The 18565-nt window shown below is 35.9% G+C and overlaps 1 protein-coding gene across 1 annotated transcript in view; it reads left to right on the top strand.

The window, feature by feature from the left end:
* Positions 1-18565, top strand: part of LOC134679057 (DNA-binding protein D-ETS-3) — an 81718-nt gene that overhangs the window by 40026 nt on the left and 23127 nt on the right. Inside the window, exons 4-5 of the mRNA XM_063537896.1 lie at positions 6563-6616; positions 15949-16020. Of these exons, the coding sequence (XP_063393966.1) occupies positions 6563-6616; positions 15949-16020 (126 nt within the window). The remainder of the gene's footprint in view (positions 1-6562; positions 6617-15948; positions 16021-18565) is intronic.

The following is an 18565-nucleotide window of genomic DNA, read 5'->3' as shown; positions in this document are numbered from 1 at the left end:
ATGCTCGATATTAAAAGCTCCGCCGACTACCTCAGTCGGTCGGGCACCTTTACCAACTTCTCTATGCTGTTTGCGGGTGAATATCATTATTATAATTATCAATAAGTGACGTGAGTGAAGTGTTTGTTTGTGCTGTGTTGTGTTTCCTAAAGGTTCTGATAAAAAATGCCTTGAAGTCATCCGTTTGACAACGTTCACAAGCTCTTCGTTACGTCTGTATACATATGTAGTACTTACTGTGCATATTATTTTATGTTAATATAACAACTTAACTAGATTTTTAGGCTAAGATTTTACTTGCATTATTTTCCGTATTTTCAATGCCAGCATCTCTCGGAGCAGTACCTACCTAAATAAGTTGTTGTGTAAACAAATCATTGTGACATCTAATTATTTCTTAAAAATCGAGTGCTTTTAACATTAACATAAGTACCAACAGTAGTTTATTGAGTAGACTCTAAATACAGTGTGTAAATCAAATACGGGGAATATTTCAACGCTGGTTATCATAAGACCTAAAAAGTATTTTATTTCTCGTAATATTTGCAGTACACAGCTGTTCGCGATAAATCAAGAATTAATTGTAGATATCTGTTTGGCCCTATGGTTGACTGGTAGAGAATGCCATTTGGCATTAAGTCGGCCATTATGTACCATATGTACATTGTTGTATATATTTTGTGTATAATAAAGTTTAAATAAATTAATAAATTAATTACGGGGGCACAATTTAGTGCAACTTAAAAAACTTCTTAATTACTACTCAGATTTATTCTATATACATCTTGAATAATTTTTTTTTTTTATATATTTTAATTGTGTTTGATCTTTTTATTTCAAAGAAACTATCTATGTAATGTATAACATATTGAATATAAAATAACTTATTAAAATAAACTAAAACTACAAAGAAATTAAAATTAATACTAAAATAAAAGAAACTTACCTATAAAATAAAAACCTAATTATAAAAAGTTGAATAATTTATTGACGGTATTAGATTTACACGATATATAAATTGTAGGTAATTAGGAAATAAATACCTAGTTCCACTTGGGTACGTAAAGAAGTATTGAACTCATTTAATCCCTAATTATGAATGAAGTAATTCACTATTACTCGTAAATATATTTAAGTATATGTTTACTGATATTTTGTTACTTTTGCATAACAAAAACGGCTAATTTGTACATGACTAGAAAAATTCCATTCTTTGGTATGTTAAAAAAAAAATAATGCAGAAATATTGCCTTAAGGCGTTAACACTGCCATTTATATACGGCCCCGATACTATCATGAATACTGATACTACTTTGAAGGAATGACGGCAAGTAATGAAGATAGTTTTAATAATTTCCGTCAGTATTGGAGTTATGTCAAAGTAATGATACTAGAAATGACATTACTACTGACAGTCAATTGATTAGAATGATAGAATCAGAAATGACAGGAAGAATGATGGACGATAATGAAGTTATTAAACATTTTTAATATTTTAGAAGTAATGACAAAATAATGACATTATTAAGGTGCATTAGGTTCAGCCAGCAGAATATTTGAAAACCACATCATCTTGTAGTGTTTTCTCATACATGAGTGCATGGATTAAAGAGCTAATAATGCTTCCAAGAGAGTCATCCTTTTCATGGCACTACATCACGCAAACAAATTTTATTAAGTTGAAAATTTAGCAATTTAACATTTATTAGATTAAATAAGTGTACTTACTAGGCATGAAAAAAAACACGCATCAAAGAAATTTGATACCTCCTTCTATTATTATAAACAGCAACATAATTCTCGGTTTCTTCGCTCGAGTAATAACACTGAGATACCAAACTCACAGAAATGGAAGTGTAAGTTGGTGTCAATCATTCTCTTAGATCCAAAATGGATCTAGTAAGTAATGAAAAGGTTTTTTTTTATATTTTGGCTTACCTACGTATATCCAAATACTGAACTTTAGGATGCCTCGTCCAGTTAAAATAGGGATTTCCTCTTGTTCTACCGGGTGTGGCCTGTAATATGAGCAAAAAATTAAACTGTAGGCTGTACTGACCAACATTTGTTCAGCGACTTTTAAAAATAACTTGTGGTTTGATTTTTAATACACTTTAAAGTTTATTCTAAGACGCAATGTATTGTTATGTTTAAGGCGTGACAAGCAACGTCAATCACAATGATATGGCGTGGCGATGGCGTCCATTGAAGATAATATTTATTTTGTATGAAAAATAGGGAGTCTAAATACTTCATAATTTTTAAAAGTTGTTTAACAAAAGTGTCACCGTTTGAGGAGTACAATCTATGTTTTAATTAATTTTTTTTCTATATTACCCATAACCCATAAAGCATTTATTATAACAATCATAAGTAATACAGGCAAAGGCAATGTTTTAATTATTTGCTCGTGTTACAGGCCACACCCGGTATATCTCATATTTACGGCATTAAGGCCAAATTTTGTTTAACATGTGTTTATGAAGCTACGTAAATTGTATGGGTGTGTGGGTAGATTCATGAATAAAGTAAATAGTACTGCAACTCGAATGGTGATGAGTACACACCTATGATGGCATACAATGCACTTTTCTGAATGCATTGTTTAAACTTATAGGCTTAGTTAGAGGTTACTAGGCATTAGCCTCTAAGCCTATAAGTTTAAACATCCACAAGAATCTACTAAAATTAAATACACCTAAAATACACAAACCAGTTTTAAATAAAAGTTCTGTGAAAATTGAAACAGTCGAATATTGACGCGCGAAGCCGACCGCTAGGGCGTCAAGTACGGCAAAATGCACGGCTCACGGCAATTGCCGGCCGTCGGCCCGGGAAGGGCTGAGGGTGCTCGCGACCCCTCATTGCTATTGACACCTCTGAGAGCTCACCACCTCTGCATTTAATGCTGCCTTGTATAATTTGAAGCCATTTGCTAGTTTTCGCGTATTGAAATTGTCGAGTACCTACATTATCTGTCGCGGAAGTTAGGCAGGTACATGTGATTGCATTTTCTCTATTCGGCATCTTCGGAAAGGGCATATTTTGTTGCATTTTTTCCTGATGTATAACTTGTTGAATGTGAATGGTTAAATAATTATTATTATTTAGGGACAATTTTGCACAGCCTATCGGCCAGCGGCCTAGTCCCAAAATAAACGAAACTTATACGACGATACCACACACATGTGTACATAGATTTTAGGCCACTTAATGATGCAGAAAATGTATTTCATTTTATATTTTCGTTGTTTAAAAAACGCTCAACTATCAGCTGATACTAAACTCCCAATATTAAAGGAGAACATTGATTTTGTTCATCATTTCGGTACACAACATACAAACTGGAGCATTTAATATTGAAACAGACCTTAAATAAATCCTTCTGATTTCTAGATTATGTTGGTATAAACAGAATCACGAAATATATTGGGAATTTTGAGAAACTCTGCAATGAGAACTTGAACCTGCCAAGAAAAACTTTTATAGACAAATGCATGCACATTCCCACTATTCCGTAAAATGTGTGATAATGAAAAAGTAAAGAAATTGATAAAATCTGACACAGCGAACAGATTCTAATTGAAGATTACTAACAATAGTTTCAACGAAATAATGTTCATTTACTATAAAACAACTAATAAACAACTGTAAAAAAAATTCTTAAGGGCGTATATGAAAATATTTATCAGGAAAAAAAACGAATGCGTTATTATAATACAGGAGCATAATATTGTCCTATTTTGAATACATTTAAATCACCAAACAAGGAACAGAAACGTAAAGATGAAAAAGTACTTTTCTAAACAATTTATTTCTTAATTTTTGGCATCCTGACACGGACGTTTTGTGATCAAGATATTTAATGATAACAGTATTTTTAATACTATTTAGGTATGTTAGATATCCCATCAAACTGATATTGGCGAGGCGCGAAAAAAAAATACCTTCATTTAAGTTACGACATTATGATTAACACAAATGGCGTTGCATGACATTTCAAAAATACGTATTCCTAAAAAAGAAAAAACGACAACAACAGTCCCGATGCATTTGTAAATTATTCTTCTTCCTCGCGTTATCCCGGCATTTTTTCACTGCTCATGGGAGCCTGAGGTCCGCTAGACAACTAATCCTAAGAATTAACGTAGGCACTAGGTTTTACGAAAGCGCTTGCCATCTGACCTTTTTGAATCCGCAGCGGAAAGGCCTTATTGGGTTTAGTCCGGTTTCCTCAAGATGTTTTGTTTCACTGAAAAGCAATCTGGTAAATATCAAATGATACCGGTACATAAGTTCCGAAAAATTGATTGGTCAGCAATAGCACTTCAACAGTTTCTTTCTGATAAGTTTTCACAGATATACCGGGTGGGGCCTGTAACATGAGCAAATAATTAAAATATAAACTGTACTCCTCAAACGGTGACTTTTGTTCAACAACTTTAAAAAAAATATGAACTGTTTAGACTCCCTATTTTTCATCGCCACGCCATATCATTTTGATTGACGTTGCTTGTCACGCCTTAAACATAACAAAATTCGCAATACATTGCGTCTTAGAATAAACTTTAAAGTGTATTAAAAATTAAACCACAAGTTATTTTTAAAAGTTGCTGAACAAATGTTGGTCAGTGTGAGGAGTGAGGCTACAGTTTAATTTTTTGCTCGTATTACAGGCCATACCCTGTATTCTCCATGGATAGGTTGTTAGTTACGAACTGGTTACGAACGAGTGGGTAAAGGCAAGATATTTACCGTCAGATAACTTAGACATTTCATGTTTTTTCTCAATAAACACTTTGCTAGTTAAATAAAATTTAGTTCGCATTGAAGAATATACTCGTACCAGTCTACAAGAAAAAGGAGCTCCGATAAAAGTTATTCTATCTCTTGTAAAATGTTAATTCTTTGACAAGAACTCAAATATTTTTTAATTGTCTACTTTTAACAAAAATATATATCAATAAAATCAAACTGATATTGGCGAGGCGCGAAAAAAAAATACCTTCATTTACGTTACGACATTATGATTAACACAAATGGCGTTGCATGACATTTCAAAAATACGTATTTTATTTGAATAAAATTTAGTTCGCATTGAAGAATATACTCGTACCAGTCTACAAGAAAAAGGAGCTCCGATAAAAGTTATTCTATCTCTTGTAAAATGTTAATTCTTTGACAAGAACTCAAATATTTTTTTTAATACAGTTGCTCAAAAAGTGCTACTTTACGTAGCTGTTTAGCGTGCGGAAAGTTGGTTATCTCGAACTAGTGCTTTTTACTTTTCCAATTTTTTTAAATTTATACTTGTTCCAATTCACGACTACTTATTGATGAGTGTTAATGTTAGTTTCCTTTAAACGTCGTAATCAGCATAAAAACCTACCGTTAATGTAAGAATACGAAAAATATTACATATTTCATATTTAATTACTTACCTCTTCATCATTATAACACGTTTATTTTTTAATATTCAATATTGAAAATTCCGTTCTTAATAAGTTGACTGAATGGAACGGAATAGCTGCCAAACGCCCATAGATATAATATACTTAAAGACGACGTCTAACCGAGCTGTCACTGTTACCACCTTTGTTTAGTGTACGATTAACAATGTTTTTCTTATTTTTTCGCAACTGTATTAAAAAACGTCGTTCGATACACGTGCGGACTAGCATCTTCCGCACTAGCATCGAAATGTACTATTAATTGTCTACTTTTAACAAAAATATATATTAATAAAATTGCTTAGGTGTATCTATACTTGATTTTGTTGATAATCACAATTCTCTTGTTTCAAAAAACGTCAACTTAATAATACTCAAATTTAAAAAAAAACTTATTTTGTCAGAGTGGTCGTTTATAGTATTGAGTATTTTAAGGCCTGTGCACACCGGCTGCGTGTGCATGACGTGCGCGTGCGGCGTTGTAGTATACAGATCCTTATGAGAGATGGCACACCGCTTGCGTGACGTGTGCGTGTGCGGCTCCAACAATTTGGCGCACGCACACGCGCACGTTACGCACACGCAAGCCGGTGTGGCTCGGCCTTAACTCAATAAATTATGGTAGGTGTCCGGTTTCACTGTTTCACTCGATACTAGAATCAGATATTTGTAAATTTTAGTGGGTAGTTGAAGCTAAATCTCTGAAGTAATGATTTGATCAAATATTTTTAACTACGAGATGATATTGATAATAAAACTTGTTTAAATATATCGATCTAATAAAATAAGCAACCATGATCTAATTTCCTTAACAAGCCGGAGTCACACCTCCTTCCCCTATTTGCACCTAATACTTAGTTACGTGTACATACTTACATATTTACGTGTAGATACTTAGTTCACAAAATGTTAGTTAGCCTTCTAATTGTTGTTTGTCAACTGATATTGCTATTTAAAACATAACTACAGGCAAGGCACTGATTAACTTGCAAAATGATTATTTACCCCTCCCACTATTATTTACTCGTTGCCAAATTCTCAAAAGGTTTACATTTAATAAGCCCTCCTAAACCTCAAGATGTGCTAGTTTTATATGTTAACGTGTTTTTCAGATGCCTCATACAAAAGCACTTGGTCTACACATGCATCATCCCAAGGATCACAAGGTGAGACAAATTATCTACTGTATTAAGCTAGAGAGTCGTTTCACACAGTCACATGCCTTTTAGGTATTCTACCATCGGACTTTTGGACGCACGGCCGGTTTCCATCCTTACTTGGTAGATATTCCACCAATTCGCACGAAGCGCTTTGCTTCTACTTTCCTTATGCGCACTGCCAAGGAATGGAATTCCTTGCCGGCGTCTATATTTCCGTGTTCTTATAACCCGGCAACCTTCAAATCAAGAGTGAACAGGCACCTTCTGGGCGAGCTCGCTCCATCGTAGGCCACGTCTACGCCTCGGCTAGTCTGTGGCCATGAGTAAGCCCATTCATATTTAAAAAAAAAAAAGGTATCGCACACCTAAGTTTAATAATTCAATACCCACACATTGATTTAATGGCAATGAGCCCATGAAAACCGACTACACTAGACGATCATTCTTTTTTGCGATAGCAGTGGCGGCGCGTCCATAAAAGCCGATTCCCACCGGCTTGCCTGATTTTGGACGTTTGAGCAGAGTTGTAGAGGAAATATATACTTAAGCCAAATTAGCCCCGCCCCGGCTTGCCTATGGATATGTTTGACGCGCAGCCACTGTGCGATAGTGAAAATATTTAAATAAATAGATCTTTATATTTACACAAGATTTTTACAGTTTACTTAATATCTATATCGGCCCTATACTGTTGCTGTTGTATAAGGGCTATTTTTGTTGTGCCCAGAGTTAGACCCGTCTCGCATAGGCATTTATCAATTGATGTCGAGTTCTACTCGCCATTCCTGTCAAGGCCTACCGTGACTCGAATTAGTGGTATCGATATAGTTTAGTAGGAGCAAATAATTTTAGCCAACAAGTTAAGAAATAACAACAAAAACTACCATAAATCTAATCCAATAATGCAAAAACAAACAAATATTTACCTAATTAATATGATATTACAACCTAATTATATATATATATAATTAGAATTATAGAAAAAAATAATAATAAAATAAAATTTAAGAAAAGTTAGTACTAAACTTACACTACTCAAAACCTACTGTACTAGTGTTATTTACCGTAATCGCTAAATTAAAGTTACAAAGTAAATTATTCAAGCTGATTGGCTTCTCAGTCGTCGATACAGTTCAACAATTTTAGTTCGTTCACTCGTAAAACGCGTAACCATGTCATGTAAATTTTTTTGTTCAGCGTAAAAATCAAAACAATAGTCCCTAAAATTATAACACGCGAGCTTGGGCGCCGCGCGCCGGTCGCGCGCGCGCCACGCGCCGCCAGGGCCCAACAATACCCACCTAATTCTTTGATTGACACTTACAATATTTCGGTAAGTGATGCAATATTTTGATGATTATCATCATATAGCGCAGCGAGCGGAGCGAAGGGACTCCATTATCGCATTGCATGCTTCACTCGGCACACATTGTCGCCGGTGGCAGCTCTCGACTTCGATATTTGTCCAAATTTAATTGAAGATAATCTCGCTTAGGGTCACTTGCACCATTCCACTAACCCGGGGTTAACCGGTTAAACCTAAAATTACCATGTTTACCATTACAATGTGACACTGGGTTATCGGTTTAACCGGTTAACCCCGGGTTAGTGGGATGGTGCAAGTGGCGCTTTATGTATTGAAATGTTACGGTTAATATTAATAAAAAAACCGGGCAAGTGCGAGTCGGACTCGCGCACGAAGGGTTCCGTACCATAATGCAAAAAAAAAACAAAAAAAAGCGAAAAAAAAAACGGTCACCCATCCAAGTACTGACCACTCCCGACGTTGCTTAACTTTGGTCAAAAATCACGTTTGTTGAATGGGAGCCCCATTTAAATCTTTATTTTATTCTGTTTTTAGTATTTGTTGTTATAGCGGCAACAGAAATACATCATCTGTGAAAATTTCAACTGTCTAGCTATCACGGTTCGTGAGATACAGCCTGGTGACAGACGGACGGACGGACGGACGGACGGACAGCGAAGTCTTAGTAATAGGGTCCCGTTTTGCCCTTTGGGTACGGAACCCTAAAAATCATTTAGTAGGTCCTGAAATAAAATAAGCACAATGAATCCACGTGAAATAATGTGTATAAATCGTCACCATCACAGGCCTTTCCATCTATTGGTTCCTCTACACGATGGGCCAACGCCAGCCACTCCAAGGGAAGCAGCCATGCGGTAGAATGAGATAGCAATATCACTTGCTCCCTCTAACGCATAAATGCGTCCCTTGGAGTGGCCGGCGATGGCCCATCGTGTAGAGGAGCCATATTGCAGACGATTTATGCATAGGTGTTTAGAGAACGGGTTTGGTGACTGTGGAGGTCGATGCGTGAGCGGCGCGGCGAATGTGTACAGTCGAAGTCAAAGATGTGTTTACATTTTTCTCCTTATTACAAGGGGGTAAGGTGCAAAAGTGTAAACATATCTTTGAAGTCGACTGTACACACCTATACGACTAGGCAAAATATTGATTACTTAAAAAAATGTCTCCGCTAAAAACGCTACACCTACGTTAAAGGAATATTTATTAGATAGTTGACCCTATGTTAAACAGCATCCAGGGATATCAATAAAGTAATGATAAGTCGTTATAAATAGTCCCCGGGAGACTACGGCGTCAAACCGTGACGACTTAATGCCCCGCACAAAAGTTGTAAATGATTTAGTCGCCGCACCCCGGGGACCGATAATACTGGAGGCATAGACTAGGAATCCTCTCGACCGAGTTTAAAGCAATTATTTCATGCAACCGATGATGCCAAAAATGCGGGGGTGCGCGGGACGAGGTGAGCGAAGTCCCGTGCCGTGATTGGTCCGTTCAAAGACACGGACGTCACACAAAGACACTTTCGACTCGAACATGGAGTAAAATTACCGTATGCGTGGCAGAGGGGGTAGCGCGACTATGCTCAGTCTGGAGGATGTTTTGTCTGTGACTGGAGGTCGATCCTTAAACCTCTCTCTAATATGTCGGTCATTATGTTTATAGTGCTAAAATTCACCTGATTTTCTATTGAAAGAGTATTTGTAAGAAATACTTCTAAAACAAGTAAACCGTCTTACGTTTGTAATTGTAGTCCCGGGCCTAGCCGCGGTTAATTTGTAACGTAATACCGGGTGTGACCTGTAACACGAGCAAATAATTAAAACATAGATTGTACTCCTCAAACGGTGACACTTTTGTACAACAACTTTTAAAAATTATGAAGTATTTAGACTATATCTATTTTTCATACAAAATAAATATTATCTTCAATGGACGCCATCGCCACGCCATATTATTGTGATTGACGTTGCTTGTCACGCCTTAAACATAACAAAATTCGCAATACATTGCGGCTTAGAATAAACTTTAAAGTGTATTAAAAATCAAACTACAAGTTATTTTTAAAAGCCGCTGAACAAATGTTGGTCAGTATAAGGAGTACACTACAGTTAAATTTTTTGCTCATTTTACAGGCCACACCCGGTATGGCACCTAAATTAGCACGATATTTATGCTCTCACCGGTTATATTTGTAAATATTACTTATTTTAAAATATTTTTTGCCTATAAAAAATATAACTGCAAAAGACAAAACTATTGACATCAAAATAGTTCCCCAAAGCGGTGAGCCCCAAATTCTGCTCCCCCTGCAATCACGGCATGAACTAAAATTAACTGACCTATAGCGTTATTTAAAACTAAACGGTGCTTATTTGCCGAGAATGAGGTGGTGGCGCATTTAAACGCATACGATTATTGCGTAATTAATAGGGATTATAATCAGAATTATAATATTTTTCACATAGCTTGGGTACGGTGACAGCTGTCATCTACGAGTACATACAATTTATGACATTATAACCACGCTTATAATACAATACTCGTATTATATTGAGCGGACAGTGTTAAAAATACTTCAAAATATGTATATGTTTGCAATGCCTTGTTTTTGCTGTTAAAAATTTTGTACTGACATGAATACCTATATTTAACTATTGTAGGTACTACGAAATGTTAATTACATAATATGTACCTACGCTATAAAATAAGTTATAGGGAATACTGTTTAATAGCAGTATTTTCTATTTAAAATCTTTTATGATCTTTTTTACACATTGCGCTCGAGTGCACAGTGGTTAGATTCGAAATGAGAAGAAGCCAGCAGTGACGGCAAAAATTAGCTAAAAGTGGCTTTCATCCACAATCCTCCGTCTCGCTTGCCCTTACAAACAAGCTCAATCGTAGAGCAGGATGCAGAACAGGGAAAATGCCGGAGGCGCTTGGAGGGAAACTTTGAGCACCCCATTGTTTTGCATTCTCTGAAGCGCGAACGCGGAGAATATTATACGTAGGTAAGTAGAGGAGCTAAAAAGGGATTTCATTTCGTTTGAGTTAAACGCGAGTGCCAAACGACTGAAATATGATTACAACGTTAAATTACCAAAATAAACAATGAATTCAAAATATTGTTGAAAATATTTGTCAATGGCTCAAACATAGGTAAACATAATTTCAATAAAACTTGCAATTCAGAAATTATCATCAGAAATTATAATCAGGTACTTCGGTATGTGAGTGAAGGCACAGTAGGTAATTTGATTTGTCGTGTCTCACACAAAACAGAGCGCGTACAACATGCCAGTCGTTAACGTTAGAGCTTTCTGGTATTAATTAATCATTATGTTAAACGGCTCTGATTTTGTTTAGTTTGTTATGGCCAGCACCAAAATGCTTAACTGGCATCCTGAAATTACGGTTACAGAAAATACAACTTAGAACCTAATTTATAAATCCCTGCCTAGTCCTTACACATACGCAGGGTGATAGTTCAATCTGCGGTAGATTTGATTACTGTCGGGCATGTTTGCGCAGCGCGTTCCAGTCGCCGCCTTTGACAAATAGTTTTGGCGCGAGCATCCTTTGATCCTGCGTAATGAGAATTTAATTTGTGGTGGTGACGGGCCCTCACACGCCGGATTAAATTTGTATTTTTAAGGGGCCTGCGACACCGGCTTCCGATTGTTTTGCTGGTTGTTGTCACGCCTTGAAATAACTTTGCGGTTCGCAGATAGAAAACTTTAATGACATTTTATGAACACAGAACCGGCCATAACTACGTACACAGATTATAATCAAATGTTTTATTCCTGTCATCAGTTAGCAACTTGAGTGTGCGTGCATAACTAAGAGTATATAACACTTTAAACTCTCGCGAATTGTACACATATTTAATTACACAAACAGGTCTACCGCGATATAATTTCATTGTTTTTACCTTTAATTCCGACGTTTCAGCTGAGTTGGACCAGAACAGAGAGAGAGAGAGTTGAGTGAGTTTCAGTTGAGTTGAAATTATATCGCGGTAGACCCGTTTGTGTAATTAAATAACTAAGAGTATAATGATTTTATGTAGGTAATTCCCAAATGATGCACAGACAGCATGCATAGTCGGTAGCAGGTGAGACTGCGCCTCAAAAGTATTTCATATCATTCTCTAAAAGCTTTAGTAAATCGTATCTATGTACGAGTATAACAGTTAGTCTAGAAGAAACTTTGAAACGCGAATTGTTAAGCTATGTCTCCATCTGTAGAGCTGTTGAGGAATGGCACATACTTTACATTGGCATGTACGTACTCGTTGTCATATCCGATGCTATTGATACTTGATACTAACCGGACGTCCTCAGCTGAGGTGGTTGGTTGGAGTTAGACAAGGATTATATGGAATATGTTGGATATCGATTTTACTATTCAGTCATATTTTAGGGGGCTTTACTAATAAAATGCATATTTTATACCGACTATTTTATAACATTTCTAGATTCCTAGAAATTTAAAATCCTTAAAAAGTGTAAAAACCCGAAAAAAGAGCTACCCGTGAAACGTTACACCGCCTACATTGTTCGTAAAGATAGTAGATAGTGCTTTTACGGTGCCGTCATCACAAGTAGGTGTTGTGTTTCGCATGATTGATGTACATCGTGCGGAGATCGCCGGGAGCGATATTCGACAATTTTTTTGACATCGCGAAATATAGCCAGTTGACCACATAATACTTCTAGGAGCAATACGATTATTCTACGTATATACACAGGTAAAAAAAACAATAGGTGCATTAGGAAAGAAAGTTTTCCCCATAAAAAATTACACATTTTTTTGTAGTAAGCGACAAATATTTACGGACAAAAGTAATACAACTAACACACCCCTAAAATCAAAGACCGCGCGAGAAAAGCGGATCAAAAAACACCAAAATCAAAAGAACCTTCCAGCATGTTGCTCTAACACTAACAATGCGTGAAATCTGATTGCAGACTTCAAAGAGACAATCTAATTCTTCCACGTACACTGCCAATTGGAAAAGCGCTTTGTTGCCGAGAGAATACGGTGCAGTTTGCTAATACACGTGATCCCTCGTAGCCAGCGGCATTGTTCACAATTGGCCAATGCTATCTAAGAATAGTTTAAGATTATTCGGTGATTAGTCTAACATAATTTTTCTTTCTGAATACCTACTACTAACACAAATCCTATTAAATACTGAACGACATTGGGCCCGATTCGAATTATGAAATAGACATCTATTAGACATCTTTTAGACATCACCAAGATACGATAACGATATGTTTAAGATCTAACCTGTCAAATTTGACATTTGCGCGATTCTGGAGATACTCTTGAATGATTTCCACAGGTTATGACTTAGAGATCCAATTCACATCTAATAGATATCTTACTCTATCTAACGTAAAAGTGATATTGGTTGCCCGAATTGCGCTGCAAAAGAGAACTAGTTGATATCTAAACTATAACTTATCTAGAATGGATCTAGTACGTGTCGTCTCTTGTGAATATCTTGAAGTTCGAATACGGCAGATTGTTCAAATGATCATTGCAGCGTGAATTTCATCCCGAGTGAGTCTGTATCGAGCATGTTTATCATAACATAAATTACTGAATCGATTATTTGTTCGACGTATTTGTTCGATAGAGCATTTTTAATAAACTTAAAAACTAACTTATTTATTGTTTAACTTAGGTAAGTAGGTACTTTTTGTTACGAATCGTTAAAAACGCACCAGTTTTTAATATTTTTCACTAGGTAAACTTATTAATGTTCGCAACCATATATGTAGGTCCTACATATACCTATATTAAAAACTGGCACATTTTTTAACGTTTCATAATTAAGTACCTACTAAGTACTTAATTTTAATTTTATATTATAAAATAATCTTATCTTTGCCTAGCAGTGGGACACTAACTAGGCAAAAAATATTTTAGTTAAGACGAAACAGGAGCTGAGTTTTAAATATTTTAGGTAAATATACCCGTCTCGCTAACGGAAGCGGCACCTAAAAGTAGTGCGATAAGGTCAAGGCGATAAATCCTGCATAAAAATCTCAAAAATCGAGGTTTCCTACTCCTCTGTTTCCTTCTCCAAAACTTAACCAATCGTAACCAAATTTAGAAATCTAAATGATTATGAAATTATCTATGTCGGACCGTTTTGCTTTTTTGGCTAATTGATATCAGTTTTGAATGCCACGCCACTCATTGCGGCATAGTCAATTAGGCCATTTTGGCCATTTTTGAAGGGTTCTAGCGCCTTAAAAAACAAAAATATCAAAAAAAGCAAAACGGTCCGACACAGATATTGATAATATTAATCTGTGTTGAAAAAATCATTGCTCTAGCTTCAAAAACCACGGAGGAAAACGAGGAGTACGTTTGTATGGAGAAATGACCACTCCTGTTGGCTCTTAATGTTACTCAAGTAGAATTTTTTTTTATTAAATATTCAATGAAATTTATATAATCGAGTGTCATTCAAAATTCCTATATTCAAATTTAAATAACGCATTACGGCACTCAAAATTCATACAGATTTCTGATTTCCCAACGACTGTACACATTGTCAACATTTGTATTTTTGTAATTTGGATAGTAAACCAGCTCAATTCTACTTAACGCCATTACAACATCTGAGACTAGCGAAGATTCTAACTTATTTCTTGTAGACCTGCTTGTCGAAAATTACATCATATGGAAACGTAACATGATTTATAACAGGGATATTCGAGGCAAATAAAGGTCCCGCCGAGGGGAGTTATTTTGAAGAACTATAGTATTTTCCACACTGCTTGAGTACGGTGACAGTTGACATCGCAATACACATTTTACGTTTTCAGGTTATAAATTGTATGGAGTTGACAGCTGTCACCGTACCCAAGAATTACTATTAAGACTATAGTACAATTAAGAATACTACTACTCGAATAACCTCTAGCCGCCCAGAGATCTATAAAAAGTCTCCTGTTCCATTCTAATTAGAACTTTGTGTTGACAAAATAAAATTTAATTTTGCTTGGCAAGGTTTGACGTATGGGCGGCTAGAGGATAAGTACTCAAAAAGTACGTTTCTCAAATCCCCAATAATTCCATCCAAAATTTTATTTTATAATTCATGTTGCCGCAATTTCTGAAGTTACTTAATTGAAGTCGTCACAATGACGTAGATTTAATAATTAGATAAAATTCTCGTTTCTCATCAACGTTGACTCCGTGATGTCGACAATGATGAATCATGTGTCAATGATCAATGGTCATCAATCGTTTGGATACAGACCGACGTATGGGGTATGGTTAATGTACGTACCCGTTTAAGAAAACTAAATGGCATAGTTAATTTAAAAAACACCACACTGACAATTCGACTGTCCGAGACATCATTGAACTGTCCGAGATAGTACCGTTTAGTTGTAAATATATAAACTTGTTCTAAACACTTATCACAATGATCGTATATTTTCCAGCATTTTTGTTGCAGTGGAGTGGTGTTAACGGAATTGGTATAAATAATTTTAACGCTATCAATTAGCGTTTCAGATGAAACTTGCTTGCTCCAATACATGTACGGACAAGTACGATCGAAATGCGTGATAAAGGAATGACATCAGTTAGATGTCATACTGATATTAGTGTATAAGTATCAGCCCGATTCGAACTTTGATATACGTCAAATATTAGGTGAACAAACGATATGGATTAGATGTGTCAGTGTCAAAAGTGACGTGACAAAAGTTTTTGATTAAAAAAACGTAGTTTAATTAGTGTACATATATTTTTTATTAGGTGTGATAGTTTATATGGTGTGAAATATTATACTAATTGATGTACAGTCAAAGAATTTAATTTACTACCCATTTTGTACTTTGTCACAGTGACAACCGTATGAGGTCTCTAGCGGCTTTCATATTGATTGTCACTGTGACAAAGTACGAAATGGGTCGGAAATTAAATTCTTTGACTGTACATAGTTTAACAGTTCGGTGGATTGTTCCAGGCTATGGCACCAACACGCTGTCCGCGATGTCGAAGTCCTCACTCGACGCGCATACGCATCTTCGTCAGCCGGGTAAGTGCACTAAACTTTACACAACCAATCAAGGCCCAAGAAAATCATAGAAGACGTATTTTTAAATCTCAGTGCATTTCAATCGCACGCAAAATTGGTGCGCGGGAAAAACATAGACACCAATTCAAGCTTAGATTTTGACATTAAAAATTATGTAATTTTGCTAACTAATTTAATAAGTCCTTTTTCTAATATTTTAAATAATTTTCCTAAAGATAAGAAGACGCTTTTACTGGAACAAGTACTCATTGTTTCTAATAATGAGCGTAACGTCCTAGAGGCGTGAATTTCATCGAGTAACATCATCAATTTTGCATTATTTAGACTTTTCTTGTCAAAGCGTTCTTAAGTAGTTATACGAGCTAAATGCACGCACGAATGATAACTAAATGTTAGATGATATCTTTTTAATGTCAAAATGTACGTTCGAACTGTGTTCATAAACAATTAAATAAAAAATAATCTAGTCGGAATGTGCCTCAAAGTCTGCTGTACGAATATACGATTTTCGCTACACAGTTGAAGAAAAATGATGCTACGGTCTACGGATTGCTACGCAGCGTAGCATTTGAATGGGTTTATGAACCATTATGAATATAAACTGTATTTAATAAGTTAGCATAAATGTTATTTCCATACACCTATGTTTAATATTATGTGCAGGTGCTCAAATTAGTTTCTTTAGTTTTTTGCCAATAACTTATGTAGTACTTGGGCACTCGCTGCGACTGATGGTAGGTAATATGATGATGTCCTCCCAGACGTATCCGTCGACGGCGACATCCTGACAAGTTTTTTTTGTATTTATTAATTTAAGTATGAGTATTACCTGCTATTCAAAAGGGGTTTACTTAACTATTGCGCGCACGGGCGCGCACGTGACTTGCAAATCCAAATTTGGTTTTGAAAGTCCGGAAGCACAAAACACAGTAGAGCTGTCCAGATGCGTTGTATGTATAGTTGTAGGAGGGCTTGGGCCGAGTTTTTCGGAGCTGGCGTTTGGCATCAAGATCTTCAAGCCGAGTGCGTTCAAAGTTATCTAGACCCGTATTGACAGCAGTTCGCCAGTCCGATCTCCGTGTTGCAAGCTCCTCCCACGTCTCACATGATATGCCGGTAGCTGACAAGTGGCGTTTTATGACATCCTTGTAGCGCAGGTACTGCCCGCCAGCCTTGCGTTTACCTGAGGCTAGCTCAGAGTAAAACACTGCCTTAGGCAGTAAAACACTATTCCGAATAACCCCACCTGGCTGTTCTTTAACACAGTGCGTACTTACGTGGTCACACCGATGTTTCTTTACGAGGCTTAATATTTCAGCTACCACGTTAGATAAGTTGGAATATCTAACGAACTATACATTTTGTTCGGCCATTAGGCATGGTCGGGCGCGGGGGCGCTCGCCAAACACTCTCTGTTTGTTGTCCACGGTCAGTTACCCAGGGCACATAAAAGCTTATTTGTGTCTCGACTTTATTGTGTCCAAACATATTCTTTTCGACCCGGACGCGGGTCGCAGCTTGTGAAGGGCCTCACTTTTATTGTGAACTGTTCGTGATATTCGTTTGAAAATTAAACGGAAGGCAACGTTAAAATAATAACGTTGAATTTTTTTTAAATGACTCATAACGACATATTTTTTTTTCCAAACTTTTATTTTATTGCAACTTTTTACATAGTTTATTGCAACGATTAGATTTAACCTGATTCCTGATTGACCTAATTAATTCTGGAGTGCCTTCTCTAATCGTGATTTTATCTCCCATTAGCTTTAGACCAAGTGCACTGGACTTGGCATATGATTATGTACCTAATTCAAATAAAAAATAAAATATAAAAGGTGAAATATTTAATATTAATTGGTGTATTCAAATGTTGTTCAATAGAGTGAAATAAAATACATCAGTAAAATAAATATGTAAGTAACTATAGTAAAAAAACCAGTCAGACAAAAATTTTAAATTGACTTGTTAAATTAAGTACTGTATCTAATTACAAAATAAAAGCCTTTTTACGAAAATAAAAAGACTAAATGATTTAATCTCAACAAAATTCTCATTACTGCGGCTAACGAAGAGGCATCTTATTAAGCCACATCCTGAGAGCCATCCAGTTAAGGGCGTACGCTCTCTCCAGTACGTGACGGGTTTGTCTTATGAGCTCTTCTCTAATGCGAATAGAAGTAATGTAATGAGAGTTACTTAGGTACTAAGTAGTCATCTATGCCGGGTGTGGCCTGTAATGTGAGCAAAAATAAGTTATTTTTAAACTTGAATAAATGTTATGTTATAGGTTTTTCTAAGAAAAAAAATAATCTTAATTATAATTTCACATTAGGCAACAATCGTCTGAGTAGAGTAACACAAATTCGCGATCTTGGAGTTATTATGGACTCAAAACTATCGTTTATACCTCATCTAGACTCGGTTATAAAAAAGGCGTACAAACAACTAGGTTTCATTTTACGATTAGGAAAGCCATTTAAAAATAGTGTCACTTACAAAATCCTTTTTAACAGTTTTGTCCGCAGCCACCTCGAATTTGCCT

This window comes from Cydia fagiglandana, chromosome Z (assembly GCF_963556715.1).
Source record: "Cydia fagiglandana chromosome Z, ilCydFagi1.1, whole genome shotgun sequence".
Lineage (NCBI taxonomy): Eukaryota > Metazoa > Arthropoda > Insecta > Lepidoptera > Tortricidae > Cydia > Cydia fagiglandana.
Note: the sequence above shows the minus strand (reverse complement) of the source record. Positions and strands in the feature narration are given on the sequence as shown.